We start from the raw sequence: 20,194 nt of genomic DNA on the forward strand, positions 1-20,194 counted from the left end.
CAATGTCGTAGTTAAATGCCTGGCAAGTAGTACAGCCTATGCTGCATACCAGGATGCTGCTGGCTGTAGCATGAATGATCTCTTTATGAGCACCCTTAATTGCATTTCTCCGGCTTCAGGACCAGGAAAAGTATATCTTCTACAGAATTTGTCTGTTTATTTGGGCCATTTGAATCCAGAAATTTTGTTTTGTTTTCCCTTCTTCTCTGGCCTCTAGGAAGCTGTGAGCCCAAATTATGCTTTAACAGCTACAAATTAAAAGAGGGTGGTGTTTACTTCTATTTCACAATGAAAATGGTACCCAACAGTTATTGGATGCTTGCAACAGTAACTAGGTTAAATAATATTTCTTCTAAGCACTTGTTACTTACTTTAATCTGACAGCAGAATGAGAGAGATAATATCATTCACCTAAAATCTGAGGACACTGAGGCACCTCGCCCTCATGCTAGACCATTCCTGTACTCCTCTTCTGTTTTACTTGGTTTTCTTATCCTTTATTTTCCCTTTTCTAAGCATACTTTAGCAGGTCACCTCAAATTTCTGTAAGAACTAGGTGATGTGTCAGAGAAGAATTAAAACATATATTTACAGTCATATTACATTAACTTCTTGGGTTGCATATGTTATTTTTGACCGTATTTATGTATCGACCTCTTGTTTAAGAATGGCCTGTTTATATGAAGTAATTAATGAAGAAGGAAATATTTTGAACAAATAAATGAGTTCAGATTGTAAATTTATTAATCATTCATTGAACAATTGTAAGTGTGCCATTTCTTTCCCAGAAAACCCAAGAGTGATATTGAAAAATAAATTATTTCCAAAGTCTTTGACATCCAACAGTTTGGATGATATCGATACATCTTTGCTCATCCAGATCCTTAGAAATCCTATTGCCATTTGGGTATCTTGTGGTGAGCCATTTCAACCTCCAAATGGTAAGCTTTTTGTTTTTGCTTTCAAGCAAGTATATGAATGTGAGAAATAAAGTTTAGTCCATCATAAGAAAATGAATTAAATGTGTGTAATGTCAACATAATAGCATCACATTTATGCAAAGAACAGGAGATCCATCAATTATTGTGTGCATGAGAATAGCTATTGCACATTTGCTTGTTTCTTTTTACTAAAATGGAGTATTCTGCATGGAAAAAAATGTCTAATTTAGTTGATAAAGAGATCCTTGGTCTATGAGACTGAGAATAATGGTATACATTAGAAAATAACAAATGAGTTTAATTCACACTGAAGACGACCTGTCTGCACATTTTCATTTTTAAGAATTGCACCCTTTAGGCAGTAGGTGGATGTTTAAAAAATGAATGGTTCCAAGCCAGGCTTTCATCACCTCCAAATAGTTTGTGGAAGTGGAAAATGAAATATGGCCACTGCATATGGTAAATCTATATAATAAAACAGCACTGTTCTTCTCTCCCACACCCCGCCTTCATCCCACAAAGCAATGCCTTAAGCTCTGTCATCTTTCAAATTAGGTTTCTTTTAATGACCCTTACCTTTTAATTATTTGTTTCTAATTGAATCTCTTTCTTGGAGCAGAAACTTCTTTGTAAATTGCTGTGCATGATAAATTACTGTTGATAAAAGAATGCTAGATAAAATATCATGTATTTTTTCTTATTCTAGCTTTGCAGAAAGCAGAAACATTCGAGAAACAGATTTGGCTTAAAAAGGACAAAATTTTGGCTGATCTGGATTCCATGAAACACAAAATGAGACAGTTAAAAGGTCAGTATGAACTTAACCAAATATTACATGTTTAATTCTAAAGCTGACCTCAACTTATGATAGGTATTTTTTTTACCATTGGATACCAAGTATTTAAGCAATGAATACTATGGAATATTGTATTACAAAAATTATTTGAAGAAAGTCTAAGACCTAATAATATATATTTGTAGTACCAAAGCTATATTTGTAAATTCATATTAAAAGAAGAAATACCTCTTAATTATGTATATATATTAAAAAAAAAATAGGAGGATGTCTGGGCCAGATAATCACCCCATTGCTTTTGAATGAATACCTGAACTAACATTTATAGGCTTTGGACCTAGTCTTTAAATGAACTTGCTGTGGTATTTCTGTTTGTTTAATAGCCTGAGTGAGGAATCACTAAAATATTCAGTGTTGAATTTCAATCAATATCTCAAAAGGACTACCTCTCCTTTTTATTTTCATCTTAAAAATTATTTGAGAGATAGAGGGACAGAGACAGAGACACAGAGACAGAGAACACTCCCCTCCATTAGTTCATTCCCCAAATTCCCATAACAACCAGGGCTGAGCAGGGGCCGATGCTGGCAGCCAGAAGTTCATCCAGGTGTCCTACATGGGTGAGAGGAGGCCAAGTTCCTGGGCTGTCACTACTGTCTCCCAGGGTCTGCATTGACAGGAAGTTGGAGCTGGGAATCAAACCCAGGCACACAGATATGGGCTGTGGCCTTCTTAACCACAGGCTAAATGCCTGTTCCTCTGTTTTTATGCAACTATATGCTATTCATAGTCAAAGATCAGTTGGCATTATTTATCCTCATCTTCCATTGTTTTTGTTACGTAATCTTAGGTTCCTGACCTTATCCTATTTCCAGCATTTGAAATACAAGTGATTCTTTGGGGAGCAACAATGCACTATGGACTTTAGTCTGGGAAGAAATAATTTTCAAACTCTGAAACTGACATACAGAATTTCTTTTCCTAAGTGTGTGAACTGTGTTGCTTCAAAACCATATTACTTGGGGATGGCGTTGTGGTGTAGTGGGTAAAACTGCCACCTACATTGCTGGCATCCCATATGGATGCAGGTTCAAACCTCAGCTGCTCCACTTCTTGCCTTTTTTTTTTTTTTTTTTTTTTTTTTAGATAACTGGGTTGCATCTTTTTTTTTATTTGACAGATAGACATTGAGGGAAAGAGACAGAGAGAAAGGTCTTCCTTCCATTGTTTCACCCCACCATATGGCTGCTACAGCCGGAGCTAGGCTGATCTGAAGCCAGGAGCCAGGTATCTCTTCCTGCTCTCCCATGCCCAAGCACTTGGGCCATTCTGCAATGCCTTCCCGGGCCACAGCAGAGATCTAGACTGGAAGAAGAGCAACCAGGACTAGAACCTGGCGCTCATATAGGATGCTGGCACCGCAGGCAGAGGATTAACCAAGTGAGCCGTGGTGCCAGCCCCAGCTGCTCCGCTTCTGATCCAGCTCTCTGCTATGGCCTGGGATAGCAGTAGAAGATGGCCCAGGTGCTTTGGCCTCTGCACCCACATGGGAGACCGAAAAGAAGCTCCTGGATAGTGGCTTCTGATCGGCGCAGCTCTGGCTGTTGCAGCCATCTGGGGAGTGAACCAGCAAATGGAAGACCTCTCTGTCTGCCTCTGCCTCTGCTTCGCTGTAACTCTGCCTTTCAAATAAGTAAATAAATAAATAAATCTTTTTTTAAAAAAACATATTACTCTTGCTTTAATAAACAACAACTAGTCCTACATGCTTTGGACAGAACTCTGGTTTGAAATGGCTATTATTCAGTCTTTACCGAAAAGAGTGATTAGATGGAAGTGAAAAGCATCTATTACTACTACAAAGCACTTGCACTCCTGCTATTAGACATTTTCACTTGAATATCTCAGAGACGCGTCCACAATTACAGCTCTTATATCACCCCCATATCAAGAGTCTCCTCTGTTTCCCCTAGTAGTGGCTTCAACACCATCAACCCAGGTGCTGTCACATAAACCTGCAGTCATCGCTGGCATAGCTCTCTCCCTCTCCCTTTGCTCAAGCAAATAATCATTAACTCTGGTTACACTAAGTTTGGCAAGTTGATCTCAGATGAATTCTAACCATGTTAAGCTCCATCATTACACAAGTTCAAACCACCATCATCTATTCCTCTGATTACTGGAACCGTTTTCCAGTTTGTCTCCTTGTTCCCAGCCCTGATAGTAGTTTCTGTCCTCTGAAGAATGGTGACATTCTGGAGATGAAGTGATCACGTACAAGGGCAAGGTGCTATGTACTGCAGGCATAAAAGCATTTAAGGTTTCCTATTATCCCTGGGACGAAGTTGAGACATGTTAATATGGCTGTTCATGATCTGTTTCTCTGGAAGTTCATCTCTCCTTAAGTTCCTCTCTCCTTGCCCGCCAAAACCCATCAATCTGGCTTTTCTTTTAGTTGACAGACACACCATGAAGTTTCTTAACCCTGAGCTTTTGACTCAATTCCCCCGTCCCCAAGTTTTCTCTCTCCTATCCTCTTGGATCGCTCCTGACCATTCTGTATTTTTCAGCCTATTTGTTCACTTCTTCCTGGAAGCCTTCTTCAATATTCTGAACCTGAAAGTACCAAACTTCCCTTCAGAGAGCCCTCATCACATTATTATAATTACCTATACATGTGACTGAATCTCCTGTTAGATTATAAATTCTTTGTCTTTATTTTTCCTCTGAGTCATTGTAGAATGATTGAATAAAACAGTGACTGGAATTTTAACCATTCACTCCAGTGAATTTCCTAAACTCTACTTTTGTGTCAACTTAAATCCATAGACAGCAGCATACCAAAAATAGCACCTGGCGTAGCTGCTTTACTGCGTTCTTTACTGAATTAACATCATGTCTTCCGTTTCTATTACAACTGAGTACTAAAAAGGCATTTACAGTTAGCTGGCATCATTTACAATATCATTGTTGAAACCAGTATGTGTTTGGTCAGTTAATGTCCATTATGCAAGGATCTATAAATATAGTTTCTCTCATGATTTAGTGCTAGGATAAATCTTGTCTCTATTGGCAAACTGGCATGGTTTCTGCTATTAAATACAAATATTAGCATATGCTTATAAAACCCCTTTACCAGCTGTTGAGATTATGAGGATAAATAAGAACAACTCCTAGCTCAGCTAACCATAGTCCTCGCTAGATTGTTAGCTTCTTGAGGGTTGAGTGAAGGAAGAAGTACGGAAGGCATAAATGTTATTGAATAGATTATTTCTGACTATAGTAGCCATTTGTTAATGCAGCAAGTATTTATTGAGCAAATGCTATGTATAAAACACTGCTAAACTGATTTTACATTTCATTTTAAAATATGATCATTGCTAATATTGTGCCATTAATAGTTAATGTATAGGGCTTTTATGATTCAGTAAAAATACTTGCTCCTTGGTTTATGTATCATAAATACTCAATAAATATTGGTATAAAGAGTCCAGAGAAGGCAGCACTGTATACTTGGGGTCTTAAAACTGATAAATAAACTCAGAAGTGGCAGATCAAGCCAAAGTATCTCTTTTGTGACATACCAAGACAACACTGGAGCATTCATTTAGTGTGAAAGTTAAACAGATATGTCAACTGAAACCCAACATAGGGTGGACTTACCCTTCCAGATACAGATGTTACTGAGCCAGGGCAGGGCTCACAGTAAGGGAGGGTAAGGGGGAAAGTTGTCCAGGTGAGACTGATAGCATGAAAGAAAAGTAAGTACTCAGTTCTCTAGCTTCTAATAGAAAACAGTGTGCAAATGGACTAATAATCCTCGGCTTTTTTTTTTCAATTTCCCATCAGAGAAGTCATCTGCCATTGTTAGTGAGGCCTCATCCCCTTGAAATGAAACATTAGAAGTAGAGAAGAGGCATGCCCCATTTATAGTTAGCCATCACCATTATCTCCTGATCTCATGTGAAATAAAGTAGGATATATGGAAAATATAAGAAAATTTTAAAAGTTATTCAATACCTTTTGCTTAGTTTTAATTTATATTGTTCTTACCTATAATAATACTTTAGTTTGAAAGTCCTTTTCAAAACTAAAACCTTTTGTGATGATCTGATATCTCTTTATGAAAATTATGGTTAAATGCATTCATTTTCATTGTACCGTTAGAAGAAAGTTGACAAAAACAAATAATGTTTTTTTTTTTTACTGTTTTCTATGTTCAATCAATTCTTTCAACAGTGTAAGTCATAAACTATTGCTGAAATATCTTTAGCTGAACAGAATTTTGGAGCTCAGAATGCATTATAACTAAAATGTTTGTTGAAATATTACCCATAAATTTATGTGTCATATACTAATGTTATCTATAACCTGTGAATAGAGTTGAGTTAAAAGTGCATTTAGTGCAACTTTGTGTTAGATGCCTGTGGTCTTCTCCAAAGCGTGTTACCTAATGGCACTGTCACCATAACTCATTCACTGATTGATTCAATAATGTTTTCTCCACATCCATAAATTGCACATGAATGTTTATTATGTACAAAAGAATTTTGGTTTCTCTGAAAAGTCATTCCTACCACTTATTTTTTTGTTGTTGTATCTATTTCTTTAAACTTGAGTTACAAGAGCTAAGAGCCTTATTCTCTGGAAGTACTGAATTATTTTGAGTTTTGACTCAAACTAGTTTCAGGCTATGGTCTGAAAATCTGCACTGTAAGAGTATCTTGGCGGCCAGCGCCGCCGCTCACTAGGCTAATCCTCCACCTGCGGCGTCGGCACACCGGGTTCTAGTCCCAGTTGGGGCGCCAGATTCTGTCCCGGTTGCCCCTCTTCCAGGCCAGCTCTCTGCTGTGGCCAGGGAGTGCAGTGGAGGATGGCCCAAGTGCTTCGGCCCTGCACCCACATAGGAGACCAGGAGAAGCACCTGGCTCCTGGCTTTGGATCAGCGAGGTGCGCCGGCCGCAGCAGCTATTGGAGGGTGAACCAACGGTAAAAGGAAGACCTTTCTCTCTGTCTCTCTCTCTCTCACTGTCCACTCTGCCTGTCAAAAAAAAAAAAAAAAAAGTATCTTCGCAGCAACACTGAAAACAAAACTTTGTTTTCGTAGTGCTATTATTTAATCAACCCAAGTGTTGCTTTCTCAAAGAGGTTTTCTTTGACACCGTAGGCTAGGTCAGCAACTCCTGCTGCAGGTTCTTCTAGACCCAGTATTTCCCTGGCACAGCACCACTGCAATCAACAATCAGTGTGACCATTCCCTTGATACATCATACTGGAGGCAAGGATTTGCTTTCAGACACGTCTGCCTCTGCGTCATTCAGCACAAACCAGACCTAGAACTGGTGCCCAATATAGGTTTGTGGAAGGATTATACAAAAACAGCATTTTTTAAACTTAAGCTCTGAGATCAGTATGAGACCCAATGCTAGTATGTATTCAACACAGAAAAAGAAAATAATTTCATACATGTGACCTTAAATCTCTTTTATAATGATTCTAAGTGGTCTAGTTGAAAGAATACATACATCTGAATCACTGCACTTATTAAATTATGCCTGTGATTCTTCAGAATACAGTATTTCAATAAATATTTTCTCTTACCACAGCTTCTCAACAGTATAAAGGGCACAGAAGAGGTGTCAGAAACTAATCGTGCTTGCAGGGTATTATTAGTTAGGAAAAAAGAGCTTCTGTCTCTTGGGTTAATATTATTTTAGAAATACTTAATCCCCAGGCTGCTAAGCTAATTGTGGGGGAAAGGCTTATTATTAGTGAAAAGAACAAAACATATGTTCCAAGACTGGAAGAGATGATAGGGACTATATAAGGTCATGAATTCTATTTGACTAAATTACTACTGAACCGTATCATGGATGTGAGGCCAGGGCCAGGGTGGAAGTCAGCATGTTATCTTTCTTTTTCCATCTGTAGAATGAGGAGGAGTTTTCTAGCTATTTAAAGCCTGAAACTCTCATATGAAGAGTTATTGTTAGATGTTATTACCTTAGGCATCTTTGCTTTTATGATATATTTAGTATTTGGGCCTATGCTCTTGGGTGGAATAATTTATGCATAGAAAGCCAAACCAATTTATTTGAAATCTGAAGGCCCATCATCAGAAATAACATTTCCAGAGACTTCTTTCCCCAGGGCGCCGTGTAGCAGCATGTCAGCCAGCCACCATGATTCCCACCCAAAGCCCTGCGCAGCCAGTGGTGGTGGAAGGAGGATGGACTGAACAGACTCCAGAGGAAATTAAACTCATGGAACTTATAAGACATACAGAGGTACAGTCCTTTGGATGGCAGACTCTAAGGACTCTGCTTCTTTTTTAAGGGCTTAAAAGTATAATATTGAATTTTTAAATTATGCTACTAATATATTCTCAGCTTCTGGTCAGTTATGACCACATAAGCATATGCCAAGCATTGAGTTGGCATTTAGAGAGTAGCTATCTGAAAGACAGTCAGCTCATTTGAAAGTCTGTTTTGTTTGAATGGAGACCAGAAATTATGACCTTAGCCAAGAAGAGAAAAGGGCCCAGTGGATATGTGCAAAGGTAGTTATAATAAGTGTAGTCAAGTTGAGCCTTATGGCTTCATTGCTCATCACTCCTAAGGGTATGTCTCAAAGTGTAGAAAGAGCAAGGAGCAAAATACTAATTGCAGTGGAGACATTCAGAAGTGAGGAATTCAAAAAAGTGGCTTCAGCCCAATTGGTTAATCAGGATCGCCAGACATAAAAAAGTTGAAAAAAGAAAGGTCAGTTGTTGAGAGAGGACAGTAGAGACCAGGAAAAACTTTTAGCTTTGTGAGGTTTTTCATCGAAATGATATATATGTTCCTATTTCATAGTGTTTCTCAAATTTGTGAAATGTGTTCAGTCTACATCTTAGGCATTTGCCCAAATGAAGGTTATTAGAAAAAAGAAATTGACATCCCTAGAAATATTACTTCTTGCCAAGCTAAGAAGGATAAATCACTGACAGGGGATGAATGCAAAGCATTGATGCAGGGCATGCTTGAAGTAGGATGAAAAGCTGCCCAGCAGGGACCTGGCAAAGTATAAGGGTGGCTACTGTCTGTTAAAAGGCAGCAGGTAAGGACTCAAACAACACCCATGTACGCTCCCTTAAGCATTCCTTGGTTAAAGGAAATGATGTTGTGATTCTAATCAAAAACCTATTTAAGCCGGCGCCGTGGCTCAATAGGCTAATCCTCCACCTTGCGGCGCCGGCACACCGGGTTCTAGTCCCGGTTGGGGCGCCGGATTCTGTCCCGGTTGCCCCTCTTCCAGGCCAGCTCTCTGCTATGGCCAGGGAGTGCAGTGGAGGATGGCCCAGGTGCTTGGGCCCTGCACCCCATGGGAGACCAGGAAAAGCACCTGGCTCCTGGCTCCTGCCAGGATCAGCGCGGTGCGCCGGCTGCAGCGGCGGCCATTGAGGGTGAACCAGCGGCAAAGGAAGACCTTTCTCTCTCTGTCTCTCTCTCTCACTGTCCACTCTGCCTGTCAAAAAAAAAAAAAAAAAAAAAAAAAAAAAACCTATTTATTAGATGTGGAGAAATGGCGCAGCAGGAGAAGCACCATGCGGAATTCCAGAAACATTCTTTCTTCATTGCTCCAAATCATAGATGAACATCCAGTGCTTTGTCAAAATGAGTGTTTTTTTATTATTATTATTACTCTAATGATTGGTATTGCCTTAGTGTTTCATTGAAGCAAGGCAAGTTTACTGGAGTCAGGACAGGAGACACTAATGCACTCAATGGTTACTTCCTAAAATGTTTTTATATAATAATTACAAGAGATTTCTGACCTTCGTAGCATTCTTTGCACACACTCCACAGATAGTTCTCTAACCGTGGCATTGTCTGGGATTTTTCTTGACAGGCACACCTTTCTGAAGTCCAGGAACAACAGTCCAAAAGAAGCTTTCCAGTTGTGAGTAAACGTCTGGCGGTGAAGCGGAGCAGTCTGTACAAGCAACCCGACACAAAACGGGTCTGGACCTACCTAAACGGAAGCAGACCTGAGGACGGCACCTACGCCTGGGGGAAAACCATCTCAGAGGTACGTCTGGGGTGCAAGGACTAGCTCACGGGTCTGGGTTCAGATCTCCGCTCGGACATTTCTGTATCGGTAGGTCAGGAAGATGACTTCTCCGAGCTTCCTTTTCTCATGTGTGAAATGGGAATGTGCCTTTCCTCCTAGGGGTGACCTGATGTGTACAAGGGCTGGTGGTGGGAAAATGTGAAGCCCAGGGCTGTGCCGTATGTGTGAATCTGAATATGACATTTGGCCAGCAGAGAACAAAGCCAGTCAAACCTACCACAGCCAAATAGTGAAATCCAAGCTTTAAGATAATTCTCATCCTTTATTTTAAATCCAGTTCACAAAAGAGTAATTTTTCCCCTCATCATGAGCTGTTCACTAGATATGTTCTAGGTAAGAAAAGCAGCATTACTCATGAGAGAAGAATCTAGCAAATTCTTATTACCCAGAGTCGTGGAACTGGCAGAATTTCCACTTTGCAATGTTAAAACAGGAAAAGAAGAGCATCCGTTCTTATATTGCTTGCAATTTCAAGAGTATAATACTAAAATTTCATCTCTTGTCTTAATCTTTTTTTAAAAATGTATTTATTTATTTGAAAGACAGTCAGAGAAAGAGAGAGAGAGAGAGAGAAAGGTTTTCCACCTGCGGGTTCACTCCCTAAATGGCTGTAGCAGCTAGGTCTGCTAAGAGCCAGGAGCTTCATCCAGGTACATGTAAGTGTCAGGGGCCTAAGTACTTGGTTCATGTTCTGCTGCTTTTGCAGGCCATTAGCATGGAGCTGGATCAGAAGTGGAGCAGCTAGGACAGGAACCATTTCCCATATGGGATGCCGATGTCACAGACTGGCTTTACCCTCTACTGCACAACACTGGCCCCTTGTATTAATCTTTAAGTGAAAATTTTAGGCACTTAATAAGTGAATTTTGATAATCTTTAAAAAGTTATTTATTTATTATCCATATATTAATATATATGAAAAGCAGGGAGACCGAGTCAGAGGTAAACAGACAGACAGGCAGAGATCTTCCATCCACTGGTTCTCTCCTCAAATGCCCACAGTAGTCAAGACTGGGCCAGGGCCAAGCCGGGAACCAGGAACTCCAGCTGTGTCTCACATGGGTGGCAGGGAACCAAATACTTGAGCCATCATCTGCTGCCTGCCAGAGTGTACATTAGCAAGAAGCTGGAACTGGAAGCCTAGCCAGAACTTGAACCCAGGTACTCCTACATGGGGTGCATCTTAACTTCTGCACCAAATACACACCTGAGATTGTGATAGTCTTTTTTGAAAGTCATATCTATTACAATAGTACTTTGAATAGTAGTTTTTTACTTTGTAAATTTTTTTAAAGATTCATTTATTTATTTGAAAGTTGGAGTTAAGCAGAGAGAGAAAGAGGAGAGGCAGAGAGAGAGAGAGAGAGAGAGAGAGAGGTCTTTCATCCACTGGCTCACTCCCCAATTGGCCGCAACGGCTGGAGCTGCGCCAATCTGAAGCCAGTAGCCAGGAGCTTCTTCTGGGTCTCCCCCACAGGTGCAGGGGCCCAAGGGCTTGGGCCATCTTCTACTGCTCTTCCAGGCCATAGCAGAGAGCCAGATTAGAAGTGGGGCAACCAGGTCTCAAACCGGCGCCCATTTGGGATGCCAGTACTGCAGGTAGCGGCTTTACCTGCTACGTCACAGCACTGGCCCCAAAATGTTTTGTGACAAGAGAAAATCACACAGAGGTAGCATGTTGATGGGGACAGTAGAAAGTGAAGGTGGTGGGATAGACTAGCCTCGTTCATAGAGCTGGTAAGGACACCGAGGAGTGGCAGGGTATCTCCTGAATTCTGCACCTGGAGATTGATCCAGGTTCAAGGTGTGGGAGAGACCTTTCCTCTTTGGCAGGGACTTTGAGTAAGAACTGTGAAAACAACTGCATCTCATAAATTGACAATCAGTTTGCTACACTGGGGAAAATAAGAGGTAAAAATGTGGAAATTGTATTCTCAAAACTAGGAATACAATAAAGGACCTTCATACATGGGGAAAAAAACAAACTTGTTTGTGTGTTTGTTTTTAAAGATACTGAAGTCTTTTTCAGAAGAGAACATCCTAGGAAAGCTTTGATTTAAGTGACTTCCAGTGTCGCATATAAAAAGCATTCTATGGAGCCAGCACCGTGGCACACTGGGTTAATCCTCTGCCTGCTGTGCCAGAATCCCATATGGGTGCTGGTTCTAGTCCCGGTTGCTCCTCTTCTAGTCCAGATATCTGCTATGGCCTAAGATAGCAGTAGAAAATGGCCCAAGTACTTGGGCCCCTGCACCCACATGGGAGACCAAGAAGAAGCACCTGGCTCCTGGCTTCGGATCAGCACAGCTCCAGCCGTTGAGGCCATTTGGGGAGTGAACCAATGGAAGGAACACCTTTCCCTCTATCTGTCTCTCTCGCTGTCTGTAACTGTACCTGACAAATAAATAAAATCTTTTAAAAAAAGGCATTCTATGACTGTTGTTCCATATCATTCAATTTTTATAAATTTTGTATATGAGGAACACTGTTCTGGATACTGTGAAATATTTTTCTAAGTTACATATGTGAAAAGATTTTAGTAACTTAATAGTGCTGTGTAATTGACAGGTTAATATCAACTGTGATGGTAGCAGTAGGTGAAATAAAGTAACATATGGTCTGTGCTCTCATTAGATTAACATTTCAAGTTGGAAAAATTTTTAAAAACGTATCCTTGTTTCACTTGGGTGTATAAAGAGATGGGCATCCTCACGCTGATGGAAGTATAATCCTTTGTAAGATAGTTTGTCGGTACATCTTGTAAACAATGCACTTTTATATCTTAGTCCCCCAGGGCATTTTGATGAATTTAGGATTGTTTGTTAAGAATCGTCGTCACAGGACTATTTATAAAAACAGACAGATTTAAAATAATTTTAAAAACTCATGAATTGGGACTTGGTTAAATGAATTATAACACATATGCTAGAATTTTACACTTTTATGGCTGGCATTCGGTGCATTGGTTAAGATGCTACTCGGGATGTTTGCATCGCATATTGGGGTGCCTGGCTTTGAGTCGCAGATCCTCCACTTCCAATCAAACTTCCTGCTAATGCACACCCCTGGGAGTCAGCAGACGATGGCTCAAATACTCTGGCCCCTGCCACCCACGTGAGAGACCTGGCTTTGACCTGGCCCACTCCTCACTGTGAGGTCATTCAGAGAGTTAACAGACACATGGAAGATTTTTCCATCTCTCTGTATCTATGCCTTTAAAATAAAGTGAACAAAAATATAAACCAACTTCTAGAAAAAATAATGATAATAAAGACATTCAAAATCTACTAAGTGAAAGAAGCATAATATAAAACATGGAGCGTTAGAGTCTATACATGTACATGCAGATACACTGGCGAAAACACTGGAAGAATATTATTGTTAAATATTTTTGAGTGGTCATCTTACAAGGGACCTCTGTTTTTCTTTCTTGTATGTTTTTCTATTTGTTGCATATTTGTTATTCTTCTTAAGAAAGACTTACCTGATAAGCAAGCTGATGTTCCTCTTAGAGAAAGACTAACATAATGTGCTGAAGATCAGATCAATTGTACAGGCAGGAAGTTCGATAGGAGTTTAGAAGATGAGAGCACTCTGTCCCCCAGAGGTGAGTGACAAGGCATTTCAGAGCAATCAATAAGGACCTCCTTTGGAGCTTGAGAAATGTGTAAGATTCAACATCTCAGGCAGAAAAAGTATTACCGAGGATGAGGGACGCCACACACACAGGAGGTAAAATTCATAAAGTGCATTAAATAGATGATCCTTGGCCTGAGAAGTAGGGAGAGATCTATGAATGGGGAGATGATTTAAAAGTATGTGGTAGACCCCGCATATTGCATGTATTATTTTACTCAAGCAGCCGTCAAATAGGACAGACCGCTTGACCTAAGCAACAGGAATGTATTTTATCACGGTTTTGGAGGTGCAATGTCCAAGATCAAGGTGCCAGCACTGATTTCCAGGGGGGCACCCTTTCTGGCCTGCTGGTGACTCTTTTCACTGTCCTCACATCACCTCTTCATGGAGAGAGAAGGGCTCTAGTGTCTCTTCCTCACCTCACAAGGAAACCAGGCCTATTGGATTAGGGCCCTGTGCCTATCGCCTCACTTAAGCTTAACCATCACCTTACATGCCTTATCTTCAACCATTGTCACAATGGTTAGGGCTTCAGTAAGAATTTGAGGAAGGCCCCCAGCATCGTGGCGTGACTGGTTAAGTCACGGCCTGCAGCTGCCACAGGCCTCTCGTATGGGTGCCGGTTTGAGTCCCAGCTGTTCCACATCAGATCCAGCTCCCCACCAATGTGCCTGGGAAAGCATTGGAAGATGGCCCAAGTCCTTGGGTCCCTGCACCCACGAGGGAGACTGGCATGAAGCTCCTGGCTCCTGGCTCCTGGCTCTTGACTTTGGCCTTTCCTAGCCCCAGCCCCAGCCCCAGCCCCAGCCGTGTGATCACTTAGGGAGTGAATCAGCAGTTGGAAGATCTCTGTCTTTCCCTTTCTCTCTCTGTAACTTTGCCTTTCAAATAAATAAAATAAATCTTAAAAATAAAAAAAAAGAATTTGAGGAGACACAAATCAGTCCATAACACTATCCCAGACTAGAGTACTAGAACCATTAGTTGCTTCTGAATAAAGAAATGGAATGGTGAAAGCAATGCTTTGGGAAGACTAATGTAGGTCTTGTATTTAGAAATTACCGTAGAATTTCCAGGAATTTTTCTGTGTATTCTTTCTTTCTTTGTTGTATTTTTTAAAGTTATTTTTGATCTCTCCCTTTTCCTTTTCCAAGCTGAGTATTTTTGTCTACAGGGGCCTGTGTGAGATTCTCTGTGATCAGTTCGAAATGTATCCCTTCAGGCTCTCAGACTGTCAAGAATTCCTCACAAGACGGGACCATGTAGAACAAACAGGCTGCAGGCAGGACAGGGTATAGATTTCACTGGGGCAGTCTGCCTACAGACACTAGCTCCAAAGGAGTCAGGGTTTCAGTGGTTGGTACATTTACTGGAAGAATGACAAACACCACATTTCAAAATGCTTCACTCTATCTCCTATAATGAAACCCCCAGATGGTATTCAAACGCCAGCCAGTGCGGGCTTTTCTCAAGTGCTTTTGCTGCTGTGGCTATTCTGGGTGATTTAACCACGTTTTCTCCCACCCACCCTTTGAACATTGCCAGAGCAGCTCTCATCTCCAACTGGTGTCAGCTCATCAGTCATCCATGCACAGGCAGCTCTTTGCCCAGGGTTAGTGGCTCTTTCTTCGAGACCAATATCTTTCTCTGATTTATGATTACCCACACCCCTCCTTACATAGATGAAAGCATTTGTTTTGTCCCATCCTTGCAACGTCTCTGATTCTACAGAATCTCAGAATCAGTATGTTATTGCTCAGTCTAGAAGCAGTTCTGCATACATGAGCGAAACCGGAAGAATGAGAAACAGCCCATTTCAATTTGGATAGGCAAAGACCTCTGACAGGGGGTGCACAACCGTCCCATGATGCCAAGACATGAGAACTAAACTCTCAACGTAAGCTGTGGATGAGGAATTGTTCACAGAACATTGTTCCTTTATCAGAAACTTGGAACAAAAATTCAACTTTAACACCTATTCTAAATAAGATTCTTGAGTTAATTTAGAATACATTTGAAAACTGAGAATTAAAATGTCTTTGAGGTCATAAATTGATTATATATTTTAGAACTTAATTGTACGGAAAAATGCCTTATTTCCACATATATTTTCAAATGGTTTTGTAAACTCATTGACTTTGTCTCATGTAAATAGGTTGTTGTAAAAACCAAGTAAATACCCATAGGTTAAATTTCCATTTTGCCCTTAGTATATATTTCCAGATTAAATTGCATTTATTTTTCTGATTATAAATAGAAAGCATGATCCCTATAGAACAGTAATATTTTCATGGTAAAGTAAGGAAAAATATAAGAATTATCTCTTAGTAGGCTCTTTTCAAACTATGCAAATTTCTTCCAGATACCCATAGATAATTCTAAGGCAGCTCCCCATTGCCCCCAGCCCAGAGAGAAACTCAACTTAAATACCCTTTGGTGAGGCTACTATTGAATTGAATTCAATTCGTTCATCCTTTGCTCAGAATACATGGTGAAAACTGCACTCTTCGAAATTGCATTGCCCTATTACTCTTCTTGTCTTGCTTCTTAGTACTAATTCATTTTCCAGATGCAGGGTGCCATGGCTTGCCCCATTCTGCCACCTGCCATGCTGCATTGTTGTGAGTTGTAGACCCTTAAAAGGTCTATAAACAGAAGTATTGATGGAGGTTTGGGGGTTGGTGTAGACCTGCTTCCTGCATTTTGAAGGAACAGATTTCTGACCCCCCGAGAGGTGAAAGTCATGCAGACAGAATTGCAGAAACATCTCGCTTTCTTCCTGCTTGCTTATATGAGGCCCTTTGTGGAGCGAACCAGTGGAAGGAAGACTTCCTCTCTGTCTCCCTCTCTCTGTAACTCTGCCTCTCAGATAAATAAATAAAATCTTTGAAAACAACCTATTCACATAGTCTTAGAGTTGTTTTCACATTTTTAAAAGATTTATTTTAATTATTTTAAAGGCAGAGTTACAGAGAGAGGTAGAGACAGAGAGAGGGAAGTCTTCTATATGCTGGTTCACTCCCCAAATGGCCACCATGGCTAGAGCACAGCTGATCCAGAGCCAGGAGCCTGGAGCTTCTTCCAGGTCTCCCAAATGGGTGCAGGGGCCCAAGGACTTGGGCCATGCTCCACTGCTTTCCCAGGTGCATTAGCAGGGAGGTGAATTGGAAATGGAGCAGCTAGGACTTAAACTGGTGCCCATATTGAATGCCGATGCTGCAAGCCAGAGTTTCAACCCACTGTGCTGCAGCGCCAGCCTCTATTTTCATTCTTATTTATTTATTTATTTATTTTGACAGGCAGAGTCAGACAGTGAGAGAGAGAGAGACAGAGAGAAAAGTCTTCCTTTTGTTGGTTTGGCCCCAAATGGCCGCTACGGCTGGCGCACTGCACTGATCCGAAGCCAGGAGCCAGCTGCTTCCTCCTGGCCTCCCATGTGGGTGCAGGGCCCAGCACTTGGGCCATCCTCCACTACCTTTCCGGGCTGGACTGGAAGAGATGCAACCGGACAGAATCCGGCGCCCCAACCGGGACTAGAACCTGGGGTCCCGGCACCGCAGGCGGAGGATTAGCCTAGTGAGCCACAGCGCCAGCCGCTATTTTCATTCTTTAACAGAATTACCCTCAGGGTTATGCAACGTGTTGGCTAATGTTGCTAATATTATTGATGTTTTGCAACTGTATGTGTATTTTCATAATATTTCAAGGAAAATTTTATGAATATTTCAAGAAAAATTGAAACATCCTTCTAGAACTTTTTTTAATTTATCAATTAAGTACAAAGGCTTTCTCTTTTAAAAGATTGGTTTATTTATTTGCAAGGCAGAACATCAGAGAGAGGGAGTCAGAGAGAGGGTGTGTGTTTCCATCCACTGGTTCACTCCCAAAATGGCTGCAAAAACCTGGGCTGGACCAGGCTGAAGCCAGGAGCAAGGAATTTTACATGGATCTCCAATATGGGTGGCAATGCCCCAAGCACTTAGGCCATCCTCTGCTGCTTTCCCAGGAGCATTAGCAGGGAGCTAGATTGGAAGTGGAGCAGCCGGGACTTAAATCAGTGCACATATGGGATACCAGTGCTGTAGACCAGGGCTTTAACCCACTGCACCACAACGCCAATCCCAGTTCATCATTTTTTAAGCACCTTTAGGGAACATTTGTATACCCCTCTTCCCATCCCTTATATATCTATTTCTATGTTATTTTTTAAAAGATTTATTTATTTATTTGAAAGTCAGAGAGAGAAGGAGAGGCAGAGAGCGAGAGAGAGAGGTATTCTGTCCACTGGTTCACTCCCCAAATGGCCTCAATGACTGGAGCCTCTTCTGGGTCTCCCACATGAGTGCAGGGGCCCAAGGACTTGGGCCATCTTCTACTGCTTTCCCAGGCCATAGCAGAGAGCTGGATCGGAAGTGGAGCAGCCAGGTCTCGAACTGGTGCCTACATGGGATGCTGGCACTGGAGGCGGCGGCTTTACCCACCACGCCACAGCTCCTGCTCCACTATTTCTAAGTTATAAGTGAGTAACTATTCAAATCAGGATACTAGTTCTCCTCAAAGAGCAGAGTCCTTAGTACCTAACCACCTGGTGGCATCCCATGTTCAAACATGGCTATCTCTTTGTGTTGCAGCTGTTGGAGAATTGTTCCTCTCGTCTCAAAATGGCCCACCCAGCCAGAGCACTGTATACTCCAGATGGAAAGCTCATTGAGTCATGGGATGATGTAGAACGAGACATGGTCATCTGTGTGGCCACAGGACATGACTTTGTAACCCAAAAAGGTACAGGTTATTTTTGAAGAATTAAAGCGTTCAGTCTTTTCTTCAAAGAGCTTACTTTACTGAATGTTATAACCTGTCATAGTGATTTTGTTGTTGATTGAATGATTTGATTTGAAAGGCAGAGAAAGAAAGAGAGAGGGAGATTTTCCATGTTCTGGCTCATGCTCCAAATGCCTAAAGCAGCCAAGGCCAGCCCAGATCGAAGTTCGGAGCCCAAGTCTCCCATGTGAGTGGTAGGGACCCAAGTATTTGAGCTGTCACTTGCTGCCTCCCAAGGTGCACAGTAGCAGGAAGCAGGATTGGGAGCAGACCTGAGACTTTAGAGAGGTTATCCTATATGAAATGCAGATATCACAACCCTAAGCCAAACACCTGCCCCTAATCTTGAATAATTATCCTCTTTTATGCCATTTACTCTACACTGGGAAAATTAAAATTATGTGCTGGAACCTCATTATTAGTAATGTTTAAAGAATCCCATCAAATCTCAGTTACCATGATTTCTTACCCTGGGGTTTATTTGCAGAAGTGGTAGGAGGGCCTCATCTGAAGGCATTCCCTTAGAATGAACCCTGATGAAAGTGAGGCTCCACTGACTTCCTACTTTATTTTATTAATAGTAGTTACATAGCTGGAAAATTTCTGATCTTTAACAATAAGTACTTATATTCTAGTTGTATATCCTGTCCTTTGATCATTTTCTTTGGTAAATGACAGAAATTGAAACGAGAATATATTTGCTATTCAGTGAATGCTTGTCCTGTTTCCAATTTATCTTGAGAGATTTAAGGCCTCATTGTGTAGCTGGGTCTACATTAGCAGAGACATAATTCTCAGGAAATTCTGAAAAATATTGTTATCATTTTAAAGGAGATTAAACAATAAGGAAGTAAGTTACCTGACATTGTGAAAAAAACCAGAGTTGTCCTTTTAGAAAACTCACCATAAAATTGTCAATGCTGTGTTTATGCAAGGTAGATAAGCCAAACATTTTGTAAATTTGCAATCATGTCTTTCCATTTACTTCAGAAGTACAAGAGAAGAGAAATGAAGACCAAAAGGTAGAGAGACAAAGATTTATTGGGATGCCTTGCCTAGCATTGAGGAGTGCCACAAAGATTCCTCCTGTATCACCCTTCACTATGGAAGAAGCCCCACTCTTCATATTCTTTGAATTCTGCTGTTCACATCATCTACCACTACCCATAACCCCAGAGCTTGGTGACCGTCACTGTGTGGTCGCTTACAAAAATAAGAGTGAAGTTCTTATAATCAGTTTAAGCGACAACTTTCTACATTACCAAAATGCAGAGTCTATAGAAGAAGTATGTCAGCCTTCCTTTCCTGGAAAAAAAATCAATCTAATTAAGAATGTGAACATATTTGATATGATTAAGCACAATTGAATAGCAAGCAAACATAGTATGGTAGAAGGCACGTTCCCAGTTCCCTAGTTGGGCTTAATCTTTCATATGCCTGGGACTGGCTCCTGCACATACCCTACCCTCCTTCCCACATTGTGTTCACTGGGCTTGCCTGATGCATAAAGCTACGTATGCTTCAGACAAGCTAGCCAAAAGGGTTCCGAACCTCAGAGAGAAATGCTTCCCAGAAGCAAGCCTGTCATCAATAAAAACTGTGCAGGTAGGACAGAAAAATGGGAAATATAAATAGTAGACTTGACCACTTTCCTCCATGTTAGTTACGGGAACCTCAGGCAAGATTATGTAGACAAAGTTTCATTTTTGCATCTTCGCTTTCAAAGACACATGGATTACGCTCATGTAAAAGTTAATTCCTTCCCTATGCAAGTAGGTTGTTCATTTTCTTTTCTTTTTTTGCTTTTTTTAAGATTTATTTTTATTTATTTGAAAGAGAGTCACAGAGAGAGGTAGACAGAGAGGTCTTCATCCGCTGGTTCACT

The 20,194-nt window shown here is 41.0% G+C and overlaps 1 protein-coding gene across 9 annotated transcripts in view; it reads left to right on the top strand.

Moving 5' to 3' along the window:
- Positions 1-20,194, top strand: part of DCDC1 (doublecortin domain containing 1) — a 553,166-nt gene that overhangs the window by 513,747 nt on the left and 19,225 nt on the right. For all 9 annotated transcript variants that reach the window (XM_089309905.1, XM_089309913.1, XM_089309931.1 and 6 more), the window contains 5 exons: positions 789-941; positions 1,648-1,749; positions 7,888-8,024; positions 9,628-9,807; positions 18,120-18,270. In XM_089309905.1, coding sequence (XP_089166031.1) covers positions 789-941; positions 1,648-1,749; positions 7,888-8,024; positions 9,628-9,807; positions 18,120-18,270 — 723 coding nt within the window. The remainder of the gene's footprint in view (positions 1-788; positions 942-1,647; positions 1,750-7,887; positions 8,025-9,627; positions 9,808-18,119; positions 18,271-20,194) is intronic.

The sequence above is a fragment of the Oryctolagus cuniculus genome, chromosome 1 (assembly GCF_051225735.1).
Source record: "Oryctolagus cuniculus isolate XC-2025 breed Fujian yellow rabbit chromosome 1, ASM5122573v1, whole genome shotgun sequence".
Classification (NCBI taxonomy): domain Eukaryota; kingdom Metazoa; phylum Chordata; class Mammalia; order Lagomorpha; family Leporidae; genus Oryctolagus; species Oryctolagus cuniculus.